Here is a 26,334-nt window from a genome sequence, read left to right on the forward strand (position 1 = left end):
CATTTTCCCTGTGTCTGCGAGGGTTTCCTCCAGCTGCTCCCGTTTCCTCCCACAGTGCGGGTTAGGCGGATTGACAATGTTAAATTGCCCCTTTGTGTCAGGGGGACTAGCTAGGGTAAATGCATGGGGTTATGGGAATAGGGCCTGGATGAGACTGTGGGTGGTGCAGACTAGATGGACCAAATGACCTCCTTCTGCACAGTAGGATTCTATGATTCTATGAGAAGGACAAAGGCAGCAGATACATGGGAACACTACCACTTGCAAATTCCCCTCCAAGTCATATACTATTATGATTTGGAACTATAACGCTGCTCCCTTGTTCTCATTGGAATTCCCTCCATCCAGAACTGTGGGCGTACTTGCAACACATGGAGTGCAGCAATTCAAAAAGATGGTTCACCACCACCATCACTGTCTCAAGGTCAATTTTGGGTGGACAATAAATGCTGGCCTTGCCAGCAATACTCACATCTCGTCAACAAGTTTAAAAAAACAGGGGGAATTTCAAGGTAGATGACTATTTCCTGCTTTGAGGCAAATGTTCGTAAATTGGAACTCTGTGCTTTACTGCTTGGCTCATTATATTCACTGCAGCTACTAGTAGGCACTAATCTGAAATTCCCCGAAGTAATAAAATGGAACAACATATTTTGTGCACAAGTACTGGGTGAAACCGTGCAATTCAAAGATCTTTGACACTGGATGGACAAAGGCACTATTTATCAGATATACAGAAACTGGAAAATGTGTTATGTAAGGAAAATCCCAATTTAACAGAATGACTGCATCACAATATTAGAATTTTGGTAGCAATTACCAAAAGAGAAAATGCTGAAAAATCTCAGCAGCTCTGGGAACATCTGTAAGAGAGAAAAGAGTTGATGTTTCGAGTCCAGATGACCCTTTGTCAAAGCTTTGTCAAGGGATCATCTGGACTCGAAATGTCAGCTCTTTTCTCTCCTTACAGATGCTGCCAGACCTGCTGAGATTTTCCAGTATTTTCTCTTTTGGTTTCAGATTCCAGTATCCGCAGTAATTTGCTTTTATCCTTGGTAGCAATTAGTCTGGTGATGAGTGCCGCTCTTAAATTATTTCTCTCCATATTCTCCAGAGTCACTGGTGAGTGACAAGCCCCAATATCCTCCCCCACATGCAATGCACATAGAATGGTCAGGCACATGCAATATTCCATTACTATTCTAAAAGACTAACTGGCGAGTACTGAAGGGCACATCCAGATCTATCCAGGCATTGTAAACACATGTTCAACCTTCTAAAAGCTTCCTCTATGAAACACATGATTATATGTGGCTGCAATGCTTTACTGCTGGGATTCCTCATGGGTGTCGTGAACCATGACTGATGTGGACATCCCTTGAGTGGGCGCTGGCAGGGCAGACATTGATTGAACCCACCCTGTCAGCAACTTAAGGGTCCCCTAATTAAAAAAATTGGAAATAGAACTCCCCTGCTTCAATAAACCTCCCCCCATAGAATCCCCACCTGAGCATGCACCCAGCCCTCACCATGGAACACATGCTGGCACTGCCCTGGTGCTATCTGTGCATAAGCCTCTCCCCTCTGGCGATTAAACTCACCTATATGCCTCCAGCGGATTCTGCTTGCCAGGTGCATATCATGGCGAACCTATGGTGATTCCACCAATGGGGTGGGAGGGGAGCAATCAGGCTTAATGGCCTGACAATTACAATCAAATGTATTCAATTGGGGATCCTGACGCTCAATGCCAGGATTTCTGTTACATCATCAGAGTGGGTAGCGATCCCTTAGGTTCATGTCGCATTACCTGTAATCCCCATGACTTGCCTGGGTTTGCAAAACCTCACTTATTGTACTGTCTGGAGACAATACACATCTCTTTAACCTGGGCTTAATGCTCTTTCCACTCACATTGTCGGCATCTTTAAGACTTGAACAGCAGGTTAGTTGTAAAGACTCGCATTCTAATCGGTAATCTATAAACTGTCTGTGCTGTTATATGCTCTGTCTGAGGCCAGAACTCTCCATTCACCTGACGAAGGGGCAAACCCCAAAAGCTTGTGAGTTTACTATCAAATAAATTGGTTGGACTTAAACCTGGTGTTGTCAGACTTCTTACTGTGTTTATCCCAGTCCAATGTCGGCGTCTCTGCATCATAACTTACTTAGTCAGAGAGTTGGTGCAGACTTGATGGGACAAATGGCCTCTTCTGCACTGTAGGGATTCTACAAGATGAGCTTTGTTTGTTAGTTCTGTTGCATGAATAGTTACATTCTCAGTTGAAAAATCTAACATTTTTGCTCCACCCACACATTCTTGGGGATTAAGTTTTCCTCCTCTGTTCATGTCTCAAAGTGCCTCACGTTAACTGAGTTGTTTTGAAATGTACTCAATGTTGCTTATGCAGGCATAAAAGGACAAAAATAACTCGAGAAAACATGCAGTATTAATTACTCAATGAAAACAGGTAAAGCACAAATATCAAGCACATATTTTGCATTGCAGTCATCAAACTTTCCTGGAAGTAAATCAACTGGCTTAGTTTCTTAACCCCACCCATTGCTATTGATGGAGTTTTTTGCTTAGGAAATTCTATTCAACTCTTGTCAAGACATAGTTTATATTTTAAGATATTTTACATTAGGACCAGCTATTTTTCTTTAACATGTTTAGAACGGCGATGAATTTTACTTAATTACAGTCATGGACTAAACAAAGCTCCCTTCCCTATAAGAATAGGGCTCCTATGTCCAAGTTATGTTCCGTCTGCATTCCTAGGCAGCTACTCATATTGAAAACAGTGAAACAGAATTAAGTTCAATGATATTTAACTGAAATGTCTTCTAACATTGACAAATGCATTTTTCCAATGACCTTTGGAGTTGGAGAGCTATGAAAAAATAGTTTATATTACATTCCAGAAGGTTCTATTGGTCAATTATTCCTTGGTTAGCTGACTGACAAGACATATTTGGAAACAATCATTCTGCTTGAGAAATGACTGAGAATTCCACTGCAGAAATTTCAATCTATTCAATATGGAGTTCCCACTGTACACAAACAGACACCCAGCGCTCAGCTAAGCCCAGTAAACCTTTGCCCAGAGCCAACTTAACCAAGGCTAAAGGCTTCTCAGTTTGCACATAAATACTTCTGGAGTCTACATTCTGTACAGCATAATTCACTGGTACACTTCCCTCTGCAGGTCAATTAGGGCTTTGTTTCATTTAAAAATTATCCAGCATTAAGTGGGGAAAAATTCCAGCTCCCAATGACAGGTTTACCACTCCAAATCTTCTCAATAAACTAGGCTAACTGATTAATCAATAGCATATTGGAAGGTTACTGAGCTGCCTAGCTCATGCATTGACCACAAAGGTCGCAAGAGAAGGTCAACTTAATTCCAATCTCCCAACACAAGGGATGTCAGGTTAGACCCAATGTGACCACAAGAGAGTCTGCTTGGCTCTCTCTCATCGCCAAGGAGGAGAGGATATCTAAAATCTGTCAGAGTCTAAAAAATGAATAGCTACAGCGAAACTTTGCAAAATCTTACCACGAGAAATGGTTAACTTCAAAAACAGCATACAAGTGAGTGAATTCCAGCACCACCTGATTTGTAATGTCCATCCAGTCCTGCACTTCTGGATCTCCATGGAGCAAGTGCACTTTGGAGCGGTCCATATTCGAACCTGGATGAGGAGTTACTTTTTAAAAAAATCAAATTTTCAGATCTTTCTAAACTAAGTAGAATTACCAGTTCCTAATAAGTTATCAAAACAGAAATAGTATCTGATTCAAAAGTCAATTTACTTTTTGGCCTGAGTAGTTAGAAAAGACAAAAGTGCACAAATTCCAAATCATTCAGGTAAGTATAGTTTAGTATAGATTATGCACATTCCCATAGAGCAGGTGAACAGCCATCCAAAGCTGAGCCTGGTTCAGATGCTCTTTCAGACAGTTGGTTCAGACTCGATGGGCTCAATGGCCTCCTTCTGTAGATTCTATGAATCATCTTTATGGTGTCTTTGAAAGAAGCTGTACCAATCTATGTGTGGTTTTGTGCCTAGAATCCGCACCCAAACTCTTTTTATAAAGCTGATCACAGAGAGAGTTGATATCCACAAGGAAGGAGATGATTTGCGCTACAAAGAAATCCTATGTGTGAAATCAGCAAGAATATTTTAATTGGCGACTTTAATCAATCAAATGTAAACTGGGAAAATCCACATCATTTTGAGTCTGTATTAGCAAATGTCATGCGTGACTGTGCATTTGTCTTTGTAACGAAGTGACCCAAATTCCATGGATGATATGAAACTTCTGGCACCCTAGGAAGATAGGAATCACAGAAAGATCAAGTTCAACATAGTCTGAGATTCAGAAACACCAGCAGTCAAGAATCAAGCATGTTAGTTTAAAAATATAATCAATATTTAAGAAAATGAAAGTGAAGCAAATTTTTGGTTAGGGAGGATGCATTTTTTCAGCAACATTTCAATAAAGGATAAATCAAACTTCCTCAAAAGCAAAATACTGAAAATTCAAAATATATATATCCAGAATTAGCAAACGTAGACTAAAAATTATAATCCAAAATAGTCAGAAATGAATGGCCTCCTTCTGCACTGTAGGGATTCTATGAATCATCTTTATGGTGTCTCTGCAAGAAGCCATACCAATCTATGTGTGGTTCTGTGCCCTGAATCTGCACCCTTTTTATAAAGCTATTCACAAAGAGAGGCGATATTCACAACGAAGAAGACGATTTGTTCTACAAAGAAACTCTCTGAAAATCCTCTACAGCAAACGTTCAAGGAGTTCCCTGAGCTGAATAGACATCCAGGAAATTTACAAGGATGTCAGAGCAAAGCAAACATGAAAATAGAACACAGCTGCAAAACACAACAGTAAGAAGACGGTTAGAGGTTCTTAGAAGATGCTTATGGAGCTAAAACAGCGGATGATATATTCCAAACATTCACCATGGAAAATAAGAGCAGCAAACCCTTCCCAACTGCAATGGCATAACAATTCACAACTCCAATATAAATGGTTTCAAAAGTCCCAGGGACAGGAATGGTTTGCATTTTCGACTTGGATGAATTCATCACTCCCGGTGCAAACTGTGCCCAAGAATACTCTTTCTCCATTTCCAAATATCAAATCTGCCACGAAACAGCACAATACAACAGTGCTTAGAATGTGATTTTAGAAACAAATTATTTTAAGAAATATTCCTTTGTATATTTAAGAGTGGTATCTTGTTGCAGTTTTATTAATACAGTGGTGACTAATTTAAGCTGTGGGAGTGACCAGTGAGATGGACAAGGCCAGCTTCTAGCATGTGTTTGTTAAACTGGTGCAAAAAGGGTGGAAATTCAATTTGTGCTGGAAGTAATGTGCGCTTGAAATTTGCATTTGGTTCGATGAACTTTAGGTAAATTTTGCTAAGAAAAAAATTAACATGACCCAGCAGGAAGTCTAAGCCATTAATGCGCTTACATTAGAAAGCTGAATCATAGCATGCATGAGGGAACCTTTTGAAAGGCATATTCAAAAGGGCCTTCTCATGGCCCCACCCCACACCAAAGATGTTCTCCACTTACTCCCTTTTGGCTCCTCATGCATTCCATGCCATGCTATATACCCCCCAAACAACCGCAATGGCCCGTCATGCCAAGCTATGGCACTTTCATGCCTATTCACCCACTGTACATTGTATAGAAGCAACGAATCCACAGTAAAATGTGTAAACAAAGCTTTAAAACAAAAACAACCATTCATTAGTAACTTTTAAAAAACCCTCTTTTTTAGTACAGCTCAATGCAAGTGTCAACCATTTAAAAACTTGAAAGTATCAACAGCTGAACTGCAAATTTGAAACCTCTTTATTTTGTGTAAAAATAAATATTGTGAAACTGACAGCTAGACTTGAGAGACAGAGTTGCCAACCAAGCAATGTTTTCTCTGGGGCTCAAATACTTCAACAAACCAATGGTTTTCTGGACTCTCAGACAAGGCTCATTATGTATCCTTGTTGTTGATTCCTTTGCCTCATAATATGGGCCCAAACTGTCACCTTTATGTTTCAAGTGTCAGCTAGCTTGATCAATGATACTATCGAGCCACCTTTAATGGCAGACAATGAAGTTCTGACTAATTGTACATTCATTGGCTTTGTTTCTCTTAGTTTCCTTCAAGCAATGTTGAATATGGAGGGGTTACTGATCAGTTGGTTGTGCGGGTGGGGGTGGGGGCTGCAGGTAAATTGATTGGAATGACAGTTTCCCTTAACTGAAGAACAAGTGAATCTGTTAGGTTGTTAACAATCCAACATGATTCTTTTTCTGGTACTAGGCAAAAAAGTGGCCAGATGAATGAAATTCAAATTTACAACCAAATGGGAATTAAACTCAAACGTTTGGTTTGCTAATCCAGTGCCACAACAATTAGGTAACCATACTGTTTTGCCTCCAAAGATCATGTAATAATGTTTTGCACAAAATGTTATGATTGACTTTCAAAGTAAATTGTGGAAATGGATGAGGAACAGGCTGAAGGGTAGGAAACAATGATATTTGTTAGAGGAGGTTGTGGAGAAACGATAAGGCCCAGGGATTAATGCTTGACTTTTACTTTTATTAGTTTATATTGGTGATATGGATTCAGAAGCTCAACACAAATTTGTTAATTCAAACAATATCAAACTCAGAAGAATGACCAACACAAAGAGTCCATTCGGGAACTTCCAAATTATTTTGATAAATCACATAGATGGAATTTAATACAGATAAGACACATTGGAAACAACCAGTGCCCAATATATCTAATAAATGGAATGAAATAATTACTGTGGGTACTGAAAAATACCTCATCGCTTTAAGTAGACTTGCTGATCAATTCTAACCACTAACAAAGCAAATTGAAGGCTGAAGTCTACAGCCAAAGCAATAAAGATCAAATTGGAAAAAGTCTACATCAGTGATTCTCAAACTGGGGTACCATAGGGGCCCACTGACTTCCCAGGTGTCTGGGAAACTATCCTTCTGGCAAGAGAGTTAAAGAGAAAAATACAAGGGCAATAAAACAGCAAAAAAAGGCACGTCGTCCACTTTGTAGAAATGAATGGTAGTTAATGTTATTCCCACACAAGCAACTGACAAGATGTCCAACCCTAAAGCTCTCGACCTTCTTAATGATGGGTGCCTCGGCTGCCGTAGTTTTCAGCAGTGAGTTGCAGGCAAAGGTGGGAAGCCAGCTGCTTCAATGATACGAGGGTACACCCAATTTTCCTTGATACACTGAGCAAATGCTATTTTAAAGCTTCCTGGCCTGCTGAGTTTTTCTCGCATTTCCTTTTTCTATTATTCTCCTGTTGACGTCATTCTTGTAATCGTGGGGAAAAAAAAATATCAGTTTGTCATGCTTAAATTTTCAACTCTGCTGCAATAATATAAATTCCTTGAATGAATAAGTAAGATTAAATAATACTGAGAAACTGAGGTGGGTTTGCATAGGTCTGTAAAACATTCCTGAGAGTGTCATGCTCAACTGAGTAGTCTAGAATAAAATTGGAGAAAAGGAAACTGGTATATTTATGTGAAGTTGTTTTGTGAGATTAAAATAATGGGCTGCTTTAAACTGGTTAAGCATCTAAATGGGGTGAGACTGCTGTTAATACTTATCTGGCTAACAGCTGGATATGATCTGAGAACTGGCTGTGTATCAGTGTCATTAACAGGCAATCTTTAACCACATTAAAAGGATCAATCAAATTTCTCCATAAACTTATCTGCTCAAATGAAAACAAACCCATTTTCATTCAGCTCTTCATGTAAACTGAGCTGTTCATCCTTGCTACCCTGACTTCACTCTGAGGCCTTGACATTCTTCCTAAATTGTGGTGCCTATAATTGCCAAATATTCCAACTGTGGCCTAACCAGTATTTTATAAAGTTTAGCATAAATTCCTTGCTTTTGTACTCTATGCTTTTATTTATAAAGCCTAGAATCCTATTCACCATCTGCCACTAGAGAGAGTCTAACCTGCCGTCCCTTGCCAGTCAAAGGCATTACCGTCATTGAATCTCTCACTTTCTTGAGGACCCCAAATTAACAGAAATCTAATTAAGACTAGCCACATATGGCTACAAGGGCAGGTCGGAAGTTGGGTATCATGCAGTGTGTGACTCACCTCCTGCCTTTCAAACACTCAGGAATGTGCTGGAATTCTCTCCACTGGCCTGGATGAATGCAGCACCAAAAATACTCAATACTATACTGGACAATGTAATCTGTTTGACTGCCACTCCATCCACATCAGAAACAATCACTACCTCCACCACTGACACACAGTAGCAGCAGTGTGTATTAGCTACAAAGATGCACTCTAGCAGCTCACCAAGGCTCCTTCAACAGTATCTCTACCACTCAGGACAAGAGAAACAGGTACACAGGAATACCACCACCTCACATTCCCACCCAAGTCACATACCATCCAGACTTTGGACCAAAGAATCATAAAAGACAGCATGGTGGGACAATGGTTAGCACTGTTGCCTCAGTGCCAGGGACCCGGGTTCAATTCCAGCCTTCAGTGACTATCAATGTGGAGTTGGAATGTTCTCTTCCTGCGTCAGCACAGGTTTCCTTTGGGTGTTCCAGTTTCCTCTCATAGTTCAAAAATGTGTAGGTTAGGTGGAGTAACTATGCTATATTTCCCCTGAATGTCACAACGATGTGCAGGTAGAGTGGCTTCCTTCACTGGGCCAAAATCTTGATCTTCCTAGCCACTCAGTGCAGTGGGAGTGCCTTCGCTACCTGGACAGCAGCATTTCAAGAAGGCGGTTCATTACCACTTTCGTGACTAAGGACGGGTACTACCAACATTCCCTGACTAATAAAAAAATCATCTTCTCAATTTGTTCTGCCACCTCCAAAAAGCTGTCGACTTACACTCCCCCGTTCTCTGCCCTTTTTTTAAACTGTATAATCAGAGTTGTATGTAACTCTGATTACACACATGACAGGGATGGAACAAGGCTTTGATCACCCACAACACACCTAATCTCCCAGACACACTGCTATTCTAAGTCATTTCTGCAATGGTATTAAAAAGACTGACCTGTGACCCCACTCGGTAATGGAAGCTGAATCTTGACAGGCTTCAGGAAGTTGTCAAATGCATCCTGTGACAAACAGAGCAAAGGACTTGCTATAGAATCCTGATCATTCAGGAACTCATATAATTCATCCAGGGCAACTGGTAATACCTGCATGTAAATTTAAGGAGATTTTATCAGTGGAGTAAAAAAAAACAGATGCGAATACAATCACAAAACAAAAATTTTTTACTGGACGGAGATGATGTTTGTTACTTCATTCTCAGGGCTTAATATGATCCACACACCTGCATTTTCACACTGCGGGTTGCATTTACCGCTCCAGGTGGGAAGGTCACTTTTATGTTAGGATCCACAGAGGAGAAGAGTCGGGTTCCCTCAAGGGGGACAGTACATTTGTTTTCCTTCAGTCGAGAAACGACAAGAAACCAGGAGAAGTGGAGCACACTGCAGCAGGCCACATGTTGCGACTACAAAGGGAAAAAAGAGTCGTTTACAAAAGAAATGATTGGAAATAGCAGCTGGTGGCAAGAGAATTTAACGTTGCACTATAACCACAAGCCCCCAGATCACATAAATCCACAAACTATTTCTATGCTAGGGGCTGAATTTTACACTCGGAGATGGATTGTGCGGCTGTTACCACTGCTGCTCTGTAAAATCAGACATTTTGACATGGGTCAGGCAGTCAATGTCACGACGCCTGCCTGCAACAAAGCAGAGGGCGGTTAGAAGCTTGTTCACTTTTCAGAAACCAGCAATTAAGTGCTAATTAAGGCAATTAAATTGTCAATGCACTCAAATTTTACGTGGCCCCTGCAATTCTTTAGGTAGGGCACAGGCGAAGCAGCGGGAGTGATTCAAAGTAGCTTTTCATGGACAGCAAACTGGAGCTTGGACTCGCTCTGAGGAGGTAAAGGCAGCAGCTGCTAGCGGTGAAAGGTGTTTTCATTGATTAATCCGGGGTCAACCTCTCAGGGTAACGAGCTGCAAAGTTGGATTTAAGAGGAGGCCAGCAGGACCAAAAGGGTGGCATGGTGGAACAGTCGTTAGCACTGTGGCCTCACAATGTCAAGGATCCGGGTTCAATTCCAGTTGTGGATGACTGTCTATGTTGAGTTTGCACGTTCTCCCCATGTCTGCGTGGTTTCCTCCAGGTGCTTTAGTTTGTCCCAAAGTCCAAAAATGTGTGGGATAGGTTGATTGGCCATGCTAAATTCCCCTTATTGGCAGGAGGATTAGCAGGGTAAATATGTGGAGTTACGCGGATAGGGCCTGGGGGTTGTCGGTGCAGGACCAATGGGTCAAATGGCCTCCTCCTGCACTGTAAGGATTCTATGATTCTAGAAGGAAGTCACAGGTCAGTGGGCCCTGGAGCCATAGATGATTCTCAAATGGGTAGGGTCACTCTGAAAGGAATAGACCACTGGCTGCATGTGCATTTTGGTGGAGACTCTTCCAGTGAGGAAGTAGGGAGAGGAGAACAGCTGGACAGGGAAAGTCATAAGAACATAAGAAATAGGAGCAGGAGTAGGCCATCTAGCCCCTCGAGCCTGCCCCGCCATTCAATAAGATCATGGCTGATCTGTCGTGTCTCAGTTCCACATTCCCGCCCTCTCCCCATAACCCTTAATCCCCTCGCTTATCAAAAACCCATCAACCCGCGTCTTAAAAATATTTAGCAAGGTAGCCTCCACCACTTCAACGGGCAGAGAATTCCAGAGATTCACCACCCTCTGAGTGAAGAAGTTCCTCCTCAACTCCGTTCTAAAACGCCCCCCCTTTATCTTGAGGCTGTGCCCCCTAGTCCTACTATCCTTTCTGAGCGGGAAGAGTTTCTCCACCTCTATCCTATCCATCCCATTCATCATCTTATACGTCTCAATGAGATCTCCCCTCATTCTTCGAAACTCTAACGAGTACAAGCCTAGTTTATTCAGCCTCTCCTCATAGCTCAACCCCCTCAACTCCGGCATCAGCCTAGTAAACCTCCTCTGCACTCCCTCCAAGGCCAAAATATCCTTGCGTAAGTGCGGCGACCAAAACTGCACACAGTACTCCAGCTGCGGCCTCACCAATGCCCTATACAGCTGCAGCAAGACTTTTATATTCAATCCCCCTCGCTATGAAGGCCAGCATCCCATTCGCCTTCCTGACCACCTGCCGCACCTGCAGGCTGGGTTTTTGCGACTCATGCACAAGGACCCCCCGAGGTCCCTCTGCACCGTCGCATGCTGCAGTTTTTCGCCACGTGAGTAATAGTCCTTCCTACCATTATTCCTACCAAAGTGGACCACCTCGCACTTGCCAACATTAAATTCCATTTGCCAGTTCCTGGCCCATTCGCCCAGCCTATCTAGATCTATGTAGACTCTCCACACCCTCCGCACAATTTGCCATTCCACCAATCTTGGTGTCATCAGCAAATTTCGACACCATACACTCGGTTCCCTCCTCCAGATCATCTATATAAATGGTAAATAGCTGAGGCCCCAGCACCGACCCCTGGGGCACTCCACTAGTCACCAACCGCCAATCCGAATAGCACCCATTAACCCCCACTCTCTGCCTCCTATTTGACAGCCAATCCTCTATCTACGCTAACACCCTACCCCCAACTCCATGTCCCCTTACCTTCTGCAATAACCTCTCACGCCATGTATGAGGCACCTGGTGATGTTAATGGGGTAGAGGTTGTAAAGCTCGTGGCCATCAGGGCCAGCCAACCCAAAGGATTGCTTACATTGGTGGTAGATGCACAGGCAATGTCAAACTATCTGCAGCTGTCAGACTGCCAGTGTCTTCGTTGGCTGTGTCAATAGCAATGAGATAATAACATCTCTGTGTAAGATGCTGGCAGGGGAGATAACTTCCAATTGAGCTGGTGACCACCCAATCCCCATCGTTCTCAAGATGACAGCAGCCTTGTGATTTTTATGCCTCGAGAGCCTTCCAGGGAGCAGCTGGGGATCAGTGTGGCATCTCATAGGCATGAGCCCAACGCTGTATCGAGGTGGCTATCGATCCACTTTTCAGGAGAACTGGCAACTTCATCAACTACATCATGGATGAGGTTGTTCAGGCCCAAAGAGTAAGAGGGTTTGGTACCACTGCATGATTTCGCACAGTGGAGGGTGTCATAAAGTGCACACTTGCAGTCATCAAGGCACTTGCAGGCCAATCAGTGGCACTTATGGATCACAAGAAGTTTCCTTTCTTGAATGTACCAAGTGTATATGACCACTGCCAGAGGATCATGCATGTTTGTGCTCAGTACCCTGGCAGTAACCACGATGTCTATCTCCTTAGGTGCTCCCAGTTGAGCCAGCTGCTCACCTCAGCGCCACTATTGGAAGGATGAGTACTTGGTGACAAGCGTTGCCCACTAAAGAGATGGCTCTTGACACCAGTGAGAAATGGCACTGGCCCAGACGCCTAGCTGGTGGTCCTACTTTGTGTCTCCCTGATTTTGGTCATCTGCTGCGCCCTTCACACTCCTATGTTCCTGAAGGGAGGAGGGCCTGGCAGAAGAGGATCTCATTGACCAACCTTGACAGATGAAGAATCAGATGTGGAATCAGAAGAGGATCAGGAGGATCCTGTCCAGTCTGCTTTCCCACCTGGAGATCAACAGGGATTGGATCCAGGGAGACTTGGAAGTCTAAAATTGGCGATGCAGGGACTTCTCAACACGAACAGCAGTGCTCTGTAAGCTCCCACTCTGCATCCCACATAATCATTCAAAGCCAACGCCATCAAGGTCAGCATTGCACAGCACCTCAGGAAAGGAGTTTCTGAGCACCCACGCCACTTCCGACATCACCAGCCACTCATGGGCTCACTGTCCTTTCCAATTACCATCAAACTCTGAGATCCCTCAGAACAACAATCATTTTAGGCATTATGCATTTAATAAAGATCTTCAAAGTATACCTCACACAGAAATACAACTTCAACTAGCAGCCATGATGACCCACGTGTGTCTCGTGTGTTTTCTTAATTCTGTGTATGCTGTGGTGCTTCCCCTGTACTAGAGGCAGGCTACTGGGTCCTGGTCCTTTGCCTGGGATGACACTGGTGATATCCTCAGTCACCTGAAGCCATGAGGGAATCCTGTACAATGATAGGAGTCTCTTCTGTCACTGCAGCATCCTGAGGCACTGGCAGAGGGTGGGAAGAGCCACTGTCACTGTCAAAAGGGCCAGCATACCAAGCATCCCCTGACTGTTCCGCTGATTCTGACTCTCCACAAGTGTCGTTAATCTTTCAAAGGGGGAAGCCACATGTGCTGAGAAGAGATCACAAAATTTGCGGCCTGAATGGATTCCACCACTGTCCATGCCAGGGCTGTGCAGACCCATGGAATCACTGCCAGATCTTCACATCTCTTGTTGTGCGTCCAGCATCTGCCAACTTAAGGATGCCTCAAGAGGCTCACCATCAGCCAGTGGCTCAGCAACGACCTGCAGTCTTGCACTCCTCCAACTGTCTGAGACATGCACTGTCAGAGCCTCTGAAAGCTCGTCCTGTGTTTATATGGTACGCTACTAGTACCACTGTGTTGCCAGTCTACTGAGTTATGAGCAAGTGAAAGGTGTGGAGCAAGGATTGGATGGATGACACTGCCAGTGGCCCTTTAAATTGAGTGCCATTACATCTTTCTGAGTCATGGTATATCACCACTGCTGCAGGATGTCCCACCCTCATCCAACAACTGGCTGTTGATTGGCTGACTGGAGCTCAAAGGTAGAGCGAGGAAGTCGCAGGTGGGAGTGGGTGATCCCCCCTCTTTTCCTTGCACCCCCATAACCCTGCAGCAAAATGTTAAAATCAGCACTAAAATTTCAGTTGCCTCAACAAAGGCACAACCTCAAAATTAAAAATGTTAGAAGTCTTTCCTGAACAATACATGCTGTGTTACACCCCTTCATATCACTGATTTAGGAGACAAGTTATTTCAATTAATTTAAAGGAAAATGAGAACAGAATGCTAGGAATTAAAAGAATGGTAGTGAGGCTTCCTCTGCCTTTAAACAATAATACTGTTATTGTAGAATTAAAACGATAAAAGTTTAATTAAATCACTAGACACAGAGCAGTAACATAGACATGATGTTATGCCTGTGGTGAGAATGAAATACATTCTACATATCAAAGGCAAAGAACCATCATATGTTGGCTCTTGGCACCAGCAAACTCCTGTAACCATGGGAACTCTATCACCATGACTACCCTTGAAGAATTCTGCAGCATCAACATCGTGCAAACAAAAATAAAAAAGATCACTAGCATCACATGACTGACCATTTGAGAAAGACACACCAAAAGACAGCCTACATTGGATTTGCACAACCAAAACTGGAAGAAACTAACAGTAACAAACATCCCCTACCAAGACCAGATCCAAATAATCAAAAGGATACATTCCATCGATGTATTCTTTCAGTGCGATGACTCAGAGGGTGAGTCAGTCCCCCAAGTATTTTGGATGAAGTTACAGATAGTGAAGCGTGAATTTTGCTGGAACCACACTGACCCAAAGCTACATTAACTATTGTGACGTTTGTGTACATTTAAGAAGTTTTTTTTAAATTATGTACTCTGCAGTTGTAAACAAACTTGTTGCCTGGCTGTCTATGAGTCTTTTTATTTCTGCTTAAATGTGGGTTTGTTTATTTTTACTGGGATGTTTATGACTCTGCATTGTTAGAAGAGAAAAACTGGTTGGCAGGTCAGGTGATAGCAGTTTTTTTTTCATTTTCAGTTTGGAGCTGCAGGTTTGAGCTTTAGTTTCAGAAGGGGCATCAAGCTGAAAAGAACTCTCTCTCTCTCTCTGATTTTGGAAATTCTGCTGGTTAGCTGAAAGCAAAGTCTTGCTTTTCTGAAGAGGTTGTTGGTGGCTTGCCTAGAGTCCCTGGTGTTTTTGGGAAGCTATTCTGACTTCAAACTGTTCTGAGTCTATCCAGATAACTGCAGACTTCACCCAAAGGTCTGAAGTCCAGTATCATGTGAGCATTAGTCTTTCCTGGGTTGAAACTGTGAAAAGGGTCTTTTGTCTATGGAAGGTTTTGGTTTTGATTGGAAAACTTAGATATATTTGTTAAGGGTTATACATTGCAGTGGTTGTTCTGTTTCTTGTTTGTAATTGATAAAAATTCTTGTTAATTTTCTTACTATATCTTTTAACTATATTCTTAAATAAACTTTGGTTGATAAAAGCTCCCTAGTGGGACATTTGAATCTATCTGGAGTGAAACATATCATGCTTATCCTAGACAAATTCAAGTGGCAAAACTTGTGATCCAGCCAGGCTCCATAAAACACTTTGGAGTTTCTGACATGAACCATAACACTATTGCTAATTTTCACTGTATACCAATATGTGTGACAATAATAAATCAAATCAAATCTTTCAAGCCTGATGCTGAAATAGGGAGCAGCAAAGCCATCCTGTAGGATAGGTGGGTATAATATGTAGGGATATGGGGGTAGGGCCTGGGTGGGATTGTGTTCAGTGCCGACTCGATGGGCCAATGGGCCTCTTTCTGCACGTAGGATTCTATTGTTCTATACCACACAAAAGTTTTTCAAACAAAATACAGCTTTGAAGGTTGATGAGAATAATGTTTACTGTTGTGGGACACCCATACAAGTCACTGTTAACTTAAATTATGAATGAAATATTCTTCATTTGTGAAATTAGTATTATTTTCAGCAACTTCATCACCATAGAAACACTATAGCATAGAAAGGGGCCATTCAGCCCACCTTGTCCATGCTGACCCAAAATCACCCAAGTGCCCTTTCTAATCCCATCTTCCTGCACATGACCCATAGCCCTGCAACTTACAACACTTATGGTGCAGATCTAGGTACCTTTGAAATGAGTTTAGGGTCTCTGTCTCCACCATCAACTCAGGCAGCAAATTCCAGACACCCACCATCCTCTGCGAGAAAAGCTTTTCCTCAGGTCCCCTCTAATCCTTCTGCCATTTAGCTTGAATCACAGTGCCGTGTGTAAGTCAGACCACTGAAGTCTTTAAACAGGTGAAAGGATCAGTATAAAAATTATCAAAATAAAATTCACTTGTATTTTCCCAGTATTGCTTTCTCGGTCAGTGTACAGTGGCCTGCTTTACAATATATAGAAAGATCAAGTTTGTCAGTTTAGACTATTTCCCAATGAGTCTGCTGCTATAATGATTCATTAATATTGTCATGCCAACCTCAAATAGAGCAAACCAGCAGCTATGGCTGGCACCAACATTTGACAAAAACAGAATAGAGCTATCACATAGGTTTATATTTTCCAACCCTTCCTGCTGACGGGACCTTAAGGTCCCACTAACCCTCCCCACAACTGCTGCTGTGGGTTCCCCGGCAGCATCATTAAATAAACTTCTAATAATGTGAACCTGACTGAGGAAATTACCTTGAACACTTTGGTATCCACATCACTCCAGCTCTCACTAAATGTTCGGATCACTACCTCCCTTTGTCGGTCAGACTGAGGCGGAATATAAGGCATCCGGATTACCACTTCCTGCAAGAAAAAATTATGTTAAGTCAGTCCATAGTCTTAATCAATAAGGTGCCTTTCAACATTCCTTTTTCGGTACAATGTGCACAGATTTGAATCAACAGTTCACTGCTACAACCTCAAGGTCAACTCAATATACAGAGATGTGACAATCCAGATGTCCACTTTATTCTCACTGTCAGCAGATCAGAGCAAGGCCCTTTCAACCCACAGCTCATAATCTAACTCATTGCCACCAAATTACGAATCTAATTTTCTGGTCAGCATGTCCCAATCTTTGGAATTGTGATTTGGTGTCATCATTGCCACCTATATTGCAACACAGCTGTCATCTCCTGTGGTGCTTGCCAGCTGAAAGAATATCTGAAAGCACTTAGCAAGTGGAGACAGTGGGCCTTGGGAAAGAACACTGACTTAGTAAGTAGTCTCAAACACCAGGTTAAAGCCCAACAGGTCCATTTGGTAGCATGAGCTTTCAGGTGATGAAGGAGCAGCACCACAAAAGCTCGTGCTACCAAATAAACCTGTTGGACTTTAACCTGGTGTTGTGAGACTACTTACTGTGCCTACCCCAGTCCAACACTGGCAACTCCACGTCATGTACACTGACTTAGAAAGGGAGCAGAGCCAAGTGGTCTTCAGAGAGATATTCAGAGATCAGAGGAGCATCCATTGGTGGAGCACAGTGTGGGAGGAGGGGGTGGAGGGAGGGGCATGGGGCCGGCAAAGAAAGGGCCGAGTAACAAAGCAGAGAGCGTGAGTTGTTGCAAAGAGGTGACGAGCGCTATATCTAGAGCAAAGTAAGAACACACAAACAGTTGAAGACTTGGATTAGGATCTTCTCTGTAGTCCATTAAGGTACAGAAAGACAAATGCTGAAAATTATGAGCGAAGATTGCAGAAGAGCAAACAAAAGTACAGCACAAGAACAGGCCCTTTGGACCTCCATGCCTGCACCAATCATGATGCCTGCCTAACCTAAAACTGTGTGCACTTACGGAGTCTGTGTCCTTCCATTCCTATCCTATTTATGTATTCATCTAGATGCCCCTTAAATGCTGCTATCGTATCTGCTCCCGTCACCTCCCTGGGCAGCGTGGTCCAATCACTTACCACCCTCTATATAAAAAAAATTGCCTCGAACATCTCCTCTAAACTTTTCTCAATGCACCTCTTCTCAATGTCCCCGAGTACTTGACTTTTCTACCCTAGGAAAGAGCAGCTGACTATCCAAAAGCTGGGGCTTTTTATCCTCAAATGCTGGGTCTGACAAGTAACCCGCTAGGTGTATGATAGATAATCAATATGTGGACAACACATCTCGATAGAGGTGTAAAAGTGTATCAGCCAACTTACTACGAGCAACGCCAGGCAATATCTAGTAATGTAGATCAAAATGTACCTTTTCAAACTGTATACCATGAGGTAGAAGTTCCAGGACCCGGCTCAGTAAGAAGTCATGATGCCTCAGTTTCACCTGCTGTGGGTCAGGGGAAGTCACGCTACAAGTGATCACTGCCAAGGATACTGCTTCAGATGGGAAGCGGATTTCAATCCCACAGGGCAACACGATATTGCAGCCTTCGGTGGTGACAGTGAAGCTGGAACATTTCATTGATACAAAGATTTCATGACATAACCACAAACACAACTGATAATGCCCAATTTAATCAAACAAGCTCAGTGTACCTGTCGCAGTCGGATGCAAGGTATCGGACCGGAATTTCTTTGGGTTTGGCGGGTTCTGTATGAAATGAGAAAATAAATCGCATGTCAACTGTTGTGGAACATAATCACAGCCTTTATACAAATTTATATCAAGTAATTTCAAGCGACTGCCAGTACATTTATTGCTTTGGGAATATAATTTTCCAATTTGCCGACACGAATGGGCTCATAAGCCCCAAAGCAATAAAACTGTGAGTGACATGTGCAGGCCAATCACATCAGTGAAAACTGATATTAAAAATGCTTCTCTTCCCTTCACTTAACATGGGGTCCCTTTATATTGTATGTTTTCAGTGTGGTCTGTGTGCAGAAACATTCAATGGCAATTATCTAATAAGGGATTTGGATAATGTCATAAAACAAAATCAACATTTACCTAATCTGTCAATCACACAAACCTTAAAACTAGGCATCTACTGGTGGCTCTGACATTCATCCAGTAATTCCATTTTTTTTAAAATAAACATCCTCTAACATTTCCACTAAGCACAATAACACTGTAAGGTGCAAGAAAGCTGATAGCACAGAACACTGTTCCTCCAATGTTAAACTGCACCAGAAATCTCACTTATAGATTGAGTGGCACGGTGGCACAGTAGTTAGCACTGCTGTCTCACAGTGTCAGGGACCTAGGTTTGATTCCAGGCTTGGGCCACTATGAGTTTTCTCTGGGTACTCTGGTTTCCTCCCACAGTCCAAAAGGCATGCTGGTTAGATGCACTGGCCACGCTAAATTCTCCCTCAGTGTACCCGAACAGGTGCTGGAGTGTGGCAACTAGAGGATTTTCACAATAACTTAATTGCAGTGTTAAGATAAGCCTACTTGAGATACTATTTAAAAAAAAGAAAAGATTTTCCATGTTACAGCAGCTTTTACTCCCCACTCATTGCTAACTTAATCTGATCTGGCTGCCTTGGAGCCATATAAAAATGTCACAGGAAGGGTATTTTGTCATTGTGAGTATTGCAAGATACCCCGAGCTTTTCATTCATTGAGCAAGTCTCTACACATGAATGGTATATATCACCCTCTAGTGGTATGTTCAATTCAGTACTGGAAAGCTGACAACAGAAGGATTCAGAGCTGCTTGTATCACTCACTACCTCCAGTCCCAGAAATTTAGTGAGATCTCGAAAAAAAATGCAAATTGTGATTTCTACATTTATTTAAAAAAGTGCCTTACTTGCAATCATTGATTGAACTGCTAAGTAACCATGCAAGGATGATCTTCAATAATCTCCACTTCAAACTCCATCCATATAATTTATTTTTTGACAGCATCAAGTAAAGAGCAGGTCATTGCAAAACTAATTAAAAAGCAATGCTACATCAAGAGTAATATTTCTCAGGACACAAAAACATCTGGTCATTCATCCAGTACAAAATGTGAGAAACTAGAAACATTTGCACAGTGTAACTTATTAAATAGATGATGATACAAGGAGTAATTTGAATGAATATGAATATAGAGTGCTCTGTTTGGTAAATGCATTGCCCAGTGTGGAACTGAGACACAAAGGCCACATTGGTCCAAGGTTCAACCTTTCACCTGTGCCAATATTTGTCAGCATCTCTGAGAGGGATGATTTAAATAAAAATCCCCAGTCAGTCTGTTAGAAAGAACAGGTACAGCTGTCAGGCAAGGGCAGAGTCTGGATAAAAGCAAATTACTGTGGATGCTGGAATCTAAAATCTCAGCAGGTCTGGCAGCATCTGTAAGGAAAGAAGAGAGCCAACGTTTTGAGTCCAGACAACCCTTTGGCAAAATGATTCTATTATATGACAATGGCTTGGTGTAATGCTCCACCATGGTCTGTTGAGATTCATCCGCTTGGCTAACTATTTGGAGAAGGCAGTGATGAGGCTGCATCTCAATGTGAGTCAACAGCTACAGAAATGGAAGAGACGGAGAATAAAAAGATGTTCAAAATGAATCACAACGCTGAGTGATGCTGCACCAGAGGGACGGTCAGTCTACTGCCCTCCACTTAGTTGTCAATCTCAGCCATCATGCATGGGCATAGGCAATGAGGAGCTTCTCTTGAGAGAATGAGACCAAAATATGCAGAACAGATGGATTAGCCATGATAAGTTGTCCCTTAGCGTCAGGGGGATTAACAGAGTAAATACATGGGGTTACTGGGATAGGGCTTAGGTGGAATTCTTGTTGATGCAGCCTTGATGAGCTGAATGGCCTCTTTCTACACTGTGTAAGATTTCTATGAGAAGGAAAGCTGGACCTCTCAAAGCACCAGTGTTACTTGCAATGATTTTGTATTTCTAAAAACAAGAGCCAAAGGACCTCTAGTGGCGAGTGAACATAATGACCAGGAAAGACCCAGCTCCAACCCTGGACACAAAAGCAAAAGACTGGAAATGCTGGAAATGTTCAATAAAGAACACAGCAGGTCATAGAATCATGCCGACACAAGAGGAGGCCACTTGGCCTATCATGTCTGTGCCAATGAGCCACCCAGTTTAATCCCAATCTCCAGCATTTGATCCGTTGCCCTGCAGGTTACAGAACTTGACGTAATATCCAGACACTTTTTAAAATGAGTTCAGAATTTCTGTCTCCGCTACCCTTTCAGGCAGCGAGTTCCCGACCCCACAACCCTTTGGGTGAAAATATCTTCCTTATTTCCCACCTAACCTTTCTACCAAACACTTTAAATCTATGCCTCCTAGTCAGATCACTCTCTGCTAAATACTTCTTCACATCACTCTATCCAGGTCCTTCACAATATTGTATCTGAATCTCCCTTCAGAGTCCTCTGTTCTAAATAGAATAACCCCAGCCAATCCATTATTTCCTCATAGCTGCAATTTTCCAGTCTTGGCAACATCCTGGTAAATCTCCTCTGTACCCTCTTTAGTGCAATTACATCCTTTCTGTAATGAGATGACCAGAGCTGCACAGAGTACTCAAGTTGTGGCCTAACAAAGGATTTATGCAGTTCCCTGTTCTTCTATGCCTTGGCTAAGAAATGAAGTGATTCTGCATTCCTTCTCAACCACCATATCAACCTGTCATGCTACCTTCAGGGATCTGTGGACATTTCCTCCAAGGTCTCTCACTTCCTCTACTCAGGTCAGACAAGATCTGTGAAGAGAAACGCAATTACTTAAAAAAGACATTTGTCAAAAATCTCTGACTTGTACTCATCAGGACACTTGTAACAATACCAAATGTAAATTCCTGCTTCTTGAGAAGAGTGCCAATTGGTCGGCAAGTCAACTCTGATTAGTGGATGTCTTTCTTGGAGAATGCACCAGTTAACTGATGGCTGACAGTTAACTGCTAAACTTTGTTTACATTCAAATCAGGCAGGTTGACACTGATTGGTCAAGGCATTGCCACAGGAGAATAAACCAGGAAATGGCTGGTGCTTCTTTTGTTCAGTTGAAACAGACACAATGTGTATAAGTGTCCCTTCTGTCTATAAAGAATAGGGTCTGCGTACTAATGTATGTAGCTTCGAGCATGCATAAATGTGCTACACTGTGAGTCTGACTGATAATCATAAATTGTCCTCAGTATAATTTTGTGCACACTCAAGTGCTGTCCAATTTCAGAATTACATCTAATGTAGGCCATTGTGTTTTTAAGTTTTGCAAGCATGGGCTGGTTGGGTACTTTCAGTAAATTGCCAGTTGCAAACAGTCTCTGGGACATGCCAGTGTGTAACTCATGCATTCTCCATGGCAACACCTCTACCAATCAGAGTCCATTTGCCAACAAATCATCATTCTCTTCGATGACGTATAAATTGTTGTTCCTTTTACATTTGGTACTCTCATGAAGCCCGGCCAGATGAGTGCAAGAAGAAAAGCTTTGACATGTGTCTTTTTTCTGCGATACTCAGGTCCTATACTACTGAATGATTATTGAGAAACGCAGGAGGAAATTTTCCAGTCATTGCTTTCTAAACAGAATTGGGTAATTATCAAAGGGAAAAGTTTTACAGGTCTACAGAAAAAAGGGAGGGAAATGGGACTAGCTGAATAGCACTTAGAGACAGCCAGCACAGTTAAGGCAGGCTGAAGGCCTCTTTCTGTGCTGTAAATCATTCTATGATTCGATCTCCACATTCTATGGCCTGGCAGAGAGCAGAAAATCAAACCAAATATCCCAAGTTTCCACTCCTGATCAACACCCAGCTGCTGAAGGTGTAAATGTGACACTTTCCTCCTCCAATACTCAAACTGTTCACCGTTTCAGATCACAGGATGAAGATGGACCACCAGGATGAGCTACCAGATGACTAACCTGCAATGACTTCAATCAGGCCCATGAGGTTAGCCTCTTGGAGTTCCCTGATTGAGGATATAATATCCTGCTCAATCCGCGAGCCTCGCTTGTATATAAATATGGGAGAGTCAGCTCCACTGCCATTCCAGATTCTGACTTTGTACCTGAAGCACTCCAGGAGTGGAACAGAGTTTGCAAATAAAGGGAATCTGGTGAAAGGATATCGGCCTCTGAGGAGCTATCTCACAATAAACAACATCTGTATACATCTGTATGCATTACGTCTTGTAAATTTCAGAGTAGAATTGGAACAAACACAGCACATTTCATGGTTTACAATATTCAGTGGCCCAAAAAAGACAATCTGGATTTCGTTCAGGAAATAGATAAATACACAACAAATTTCCATAAAGATGCAATGTTGCAGCCAGCGAAATGAAACGCAAATGACTGAGTTGATACCTTGTTCTTTAGGGCTCTCTGGCTCCCCTATCGGATTGCCCTTCAGATGCACGAAGGGGAAATTCTGGATCTCTGGAGGAATGGAGCGCAGGTTGTTATTCTGCAAGTCAAGTCTGGACAAGTCGGGAAGGTGAGCAAGGGTTGCTGGGACAGTGACAAGTTGATTGCTGTGTAGATGCAATTCCCTGAGAGATATCATGTTCGCTGTGTGAAGGGACATAAAGCTTTGTGTCATTTATAACTGCTGTTTATAATACATTGTTATTAGATCCCTTGTAATGCCAGCATCTAAATTCACATTACTATATCAACGTATTAAAATATACATACAAAATTCTGGACAATCACAAGACTAATGAAGGTTATCAACAGATTGCAGCCAATTTATTAATTATAAATATAGACAGATAAACATTATTGGAACTGTAAATGTGCTGTCGCATGGACATATAATCAAGAGTTTGGATTATTACAGACAGACAGATGAAATAAAACTCAAAACATTTCACACATTATCTCTTACTAGCTCATAAATCATAACACAATTACCTTAAGTATAATCTTAAGGATATATAATTTTACATCAAGGTATGTCATTATTTTAGTAATTAGAATTGTTTCACAATTAAACTCACCAAGTGAGGATGGGACAGTTGTTAGTTTATTGCCCGAAAGGTCTAACCGTGTACAATTGTGGAGGTTTCCTATCTTGCTGGGGAGCCGTTCCAGTTCATTTTCAGATATATCCGCTGTCTGAAGTGCTGCAAGTTCACCAATGCTCCCAGGCAACTTTCTCAGCTGGTTTTTCATCAGTAAAAGGGAAGTCAGTTTTACCAATTTGCCAATGCTTTTGGGCAGGGTAGTCAGCTGATTGTGGCACAGCTGAAGCATTGTTAGCTCCTTCAACTCAGTCACACATTCAGGCAAAGAAGTAAAGCTATTGAAGCTCAAATCCAAGTGGGTTAAGTGCTGGAGATGGCTGAACTCCATAGGTAAAGTTGCCACCAGGCCACGCTGGCATACACCATATTCATCCGTGAGATGACCGCCTGGTGAATTAAATTAAATAAACACCATTAGAGCAAGCTTCAGTGTCCAGAAAGATACATGGGTATTTCTGGATAGGATTGGCATACCCAGATAAGGAACAATGACAGCTATCTCAATGACTGTAGCTATAGAGCCAATAGACTAGTAGAGGTTTCCCTAGATATTTGCCTCCCTGTGTGCACAGCATTTCCTATAGTATCCAATCCAACCTTTAGAACTGTAAGATATCAATCCAAGTAATTGTCAGATGTGAAAGGAAAAGGGGCGGCATGGTAGCACAATGGTTAGGACTGCTGCTTCACAGCATCAGGGACTTGGGTTTGATTCCCAGCTTGGGTCACTGTCTGTGCGGGGTTTGCACGTTCTCCCTGTATCTGCTCTGGTTTCCTCCCACATTCTGAAAGACGCACTGGTTAGGTGCATTGACCCAAATAGGTGCAGGACTGTGGCAACTAAGGGAATTTCACAGTAATTTCATTGCAGCGTTAATGTAAGCCTTAATAAATAAACTTTACTTTTCTTTAAATCAAGAGTACATTGTCACCACAAACACATCAGCAGCTCTAGGTAATCTAAAGAATATATTAGGGTCCAAATTTTTTAAGTAAGTTCTGAAATACTCATTGAAATGTGGCCTCAGACAGAGCAGTGATACTTTGCAGAAAAAAGTAATTTAAACTTAGTAAATGCTCGATGCAACCCAACTCACAGACTGCTTCATTCACATGGTTCGTAACTGTGGAAAAGATGCGACGTATCAGGAACTGCAGGAAATTAGAGTATTATCCCAACAGAAACCCATTTATTCAAAGAAAATCATATTAGCTATCATTTCAAAAAACTAAAGATAAGTACTTATATTTAAATGAAACCAAAGCAGAATTTTGATGGCAATCTATTTGTAAAGACTTCCATTACCTTTAAGTACAAGTGATTTCAGCCTCCTTAGTTCAGGAATGATGGCGAGTGATGAATCAATTTGCTCTTCATTGCAGTTTAGTCGTAGAAACTCAATCTGTTGCACCTCCTTTTTGCGTGTTTCGTAAAGCACAGAAAAATGGCTGGGGCTGTTTGGAAACACATCTAAATTCAGCCTGTTGTCTGCTAAGTACACATCTGCAGTGCCAGCGGTGCCTGCTTCCCTGAGCAGTGATTCGGCCATCTTTCACCATCGCTCAGCTGTGTGAGATGCATGTTCCAACAAGTCGGTCAGACATGAGGCTTTTTTCACAACAATGCTCCCTCGAGAATAGGCTGCAAGGTAAAATGATTGGAAAAATGAGACAGCCATAAATTAACATTTTAATTGTACTTCCGAATTATTATTATAAATTACACATTGTATTGTGTGTGCATTCCAGTTTGCTCCCCTCCTCATCTGAAGAAAATGACCCATACCAGGGCACAGTCCATAGCATTCCAGTAACATAGTAGTCCAGAGACATGGACAGGTTACTCACTTACAAAGGTAAGACAGTCCAGCTCAATCCTGTCCTCCTTTGGTGATACACAAAAGTGTATATGTGTAACGACAAAGATAGACTTACACTTACACAGCATCTTCTGTATCTCAAAGTCCTTTGCAACCATAGGGGACACTTGAAATATTATTGTTATAGTATTAGACATCTTGCAGCTAGGTTGCACAGACCAAGATCCCAAGCAGCAATTCTATAAGTGTCTTTGACAAATGGACATCCTGACTCAAAATGTTGGCTCTATTCGCTCTGTTCTATTCTCACAGAAGCTGTCAGACCTGCTGAGATTTTCCAGCATTTTTCTGTTTTTATTCGGATTTCAACATTCACAGTATTTTGCTTCTATAGAGATGACTAGGTCATCTGGTTTAGTTGTAATTTAAGGGATAGGTTTTGGCCAGGACACCAGGGAGAACTGCCAGTTCTTAATTGACCTTTTTATTCTTTCAGGGATGTGCATGTCAGTGCCTGGGCCTGCATTTAATGCCCATGAAGAAAGAAGTGGTGAGCCACCTTCTTGAACCATTCTAATCCATGTGGCAGAGATACAGCCACAATGCTGTTAACCCAGCAACAGTGAAGGAATGGCTAAAGAATTCCAAGTCAGGATGATGAGTGACTTGGAGGGCAATTTTCAGATGATGATGTTCCCATGTATCTGATGCCCTTGTCCTCCTAGGTGGTAGTGGCCATG

General features: G+C 42.2%; 1 protein-coding gene across 3 annotated transcripts in view; it reads right to left on the bottom strand.

Moving 5' to 3' along the window:
- Positions 1 to 26,334, bottom strand: part of pidd1 (p53-induced death domain protein 1) — a 72,189-nt gene that overhangs the window by 30,169 nt on the left and 15,686 nt on the right. For all 3 annotated transcript variants that reach the window (XR_013886821.1, XM_080190452.1, XM_080190453.1), the window contains exons 3-11: positions 25,081 to 25,416; positions 23,748 to 24,161; positions 23,113 to 23,316; positions 18,359 to 18,413; positions 18,072 to 18,270; positions 16,562 to 16,672; positions 9,417 to 9,599; positions 9,132 to 9,279; positions 3,561 to 3,696 (exon numbers count right to left, since the gene is read on the bottom strand). Coding sequence is in view for 2 of the 3 variants with exons in the window: in XM_080190452.1 (XP_080046578.1) it covers positions 3,561 to 3,696; positions 9,132 to 9,279; positions 9,417 to 9,599; positions 16,562 to 16,672; positions 18,072 to 18,270; positions 18,359 to 18,413; positions 23,113 to 23,316; positions 23,748 to 24,161; positions 25,081 to 25,324 (1,694 nt within the window). In the remaining variant the exon portion in view is untranslated. The remainder of the gene's footprint in view (positions 1 to 3,560; positions 3,697 to 9,131; positions 9,280 to 9,416; positions 9,600 to 16,561; positions 16,673 to 18,071; positions 18,271 to 18,358; positions 18,414 to 23,112; positions 23,317 to 23,747; positions 24,162 to 25,080; positions 25,417 to 26,334) is intronic.

This window comes from Carcharhinus amblyrhynchos, chromosome 6 (assembly GCF_965287045.1).
Source record: "Carcharhinus amblyrhynchos chromosome 6, sCarAmb.v2.hapA, whole genome shotgun sequence".
NCBI lineage: Eukaryota > Metazoa > Chordata > Chondrichthyes > Carcharhiniformes > Carcharhinidae > Carcharhinus > Carcharhinus amblyrhynchos.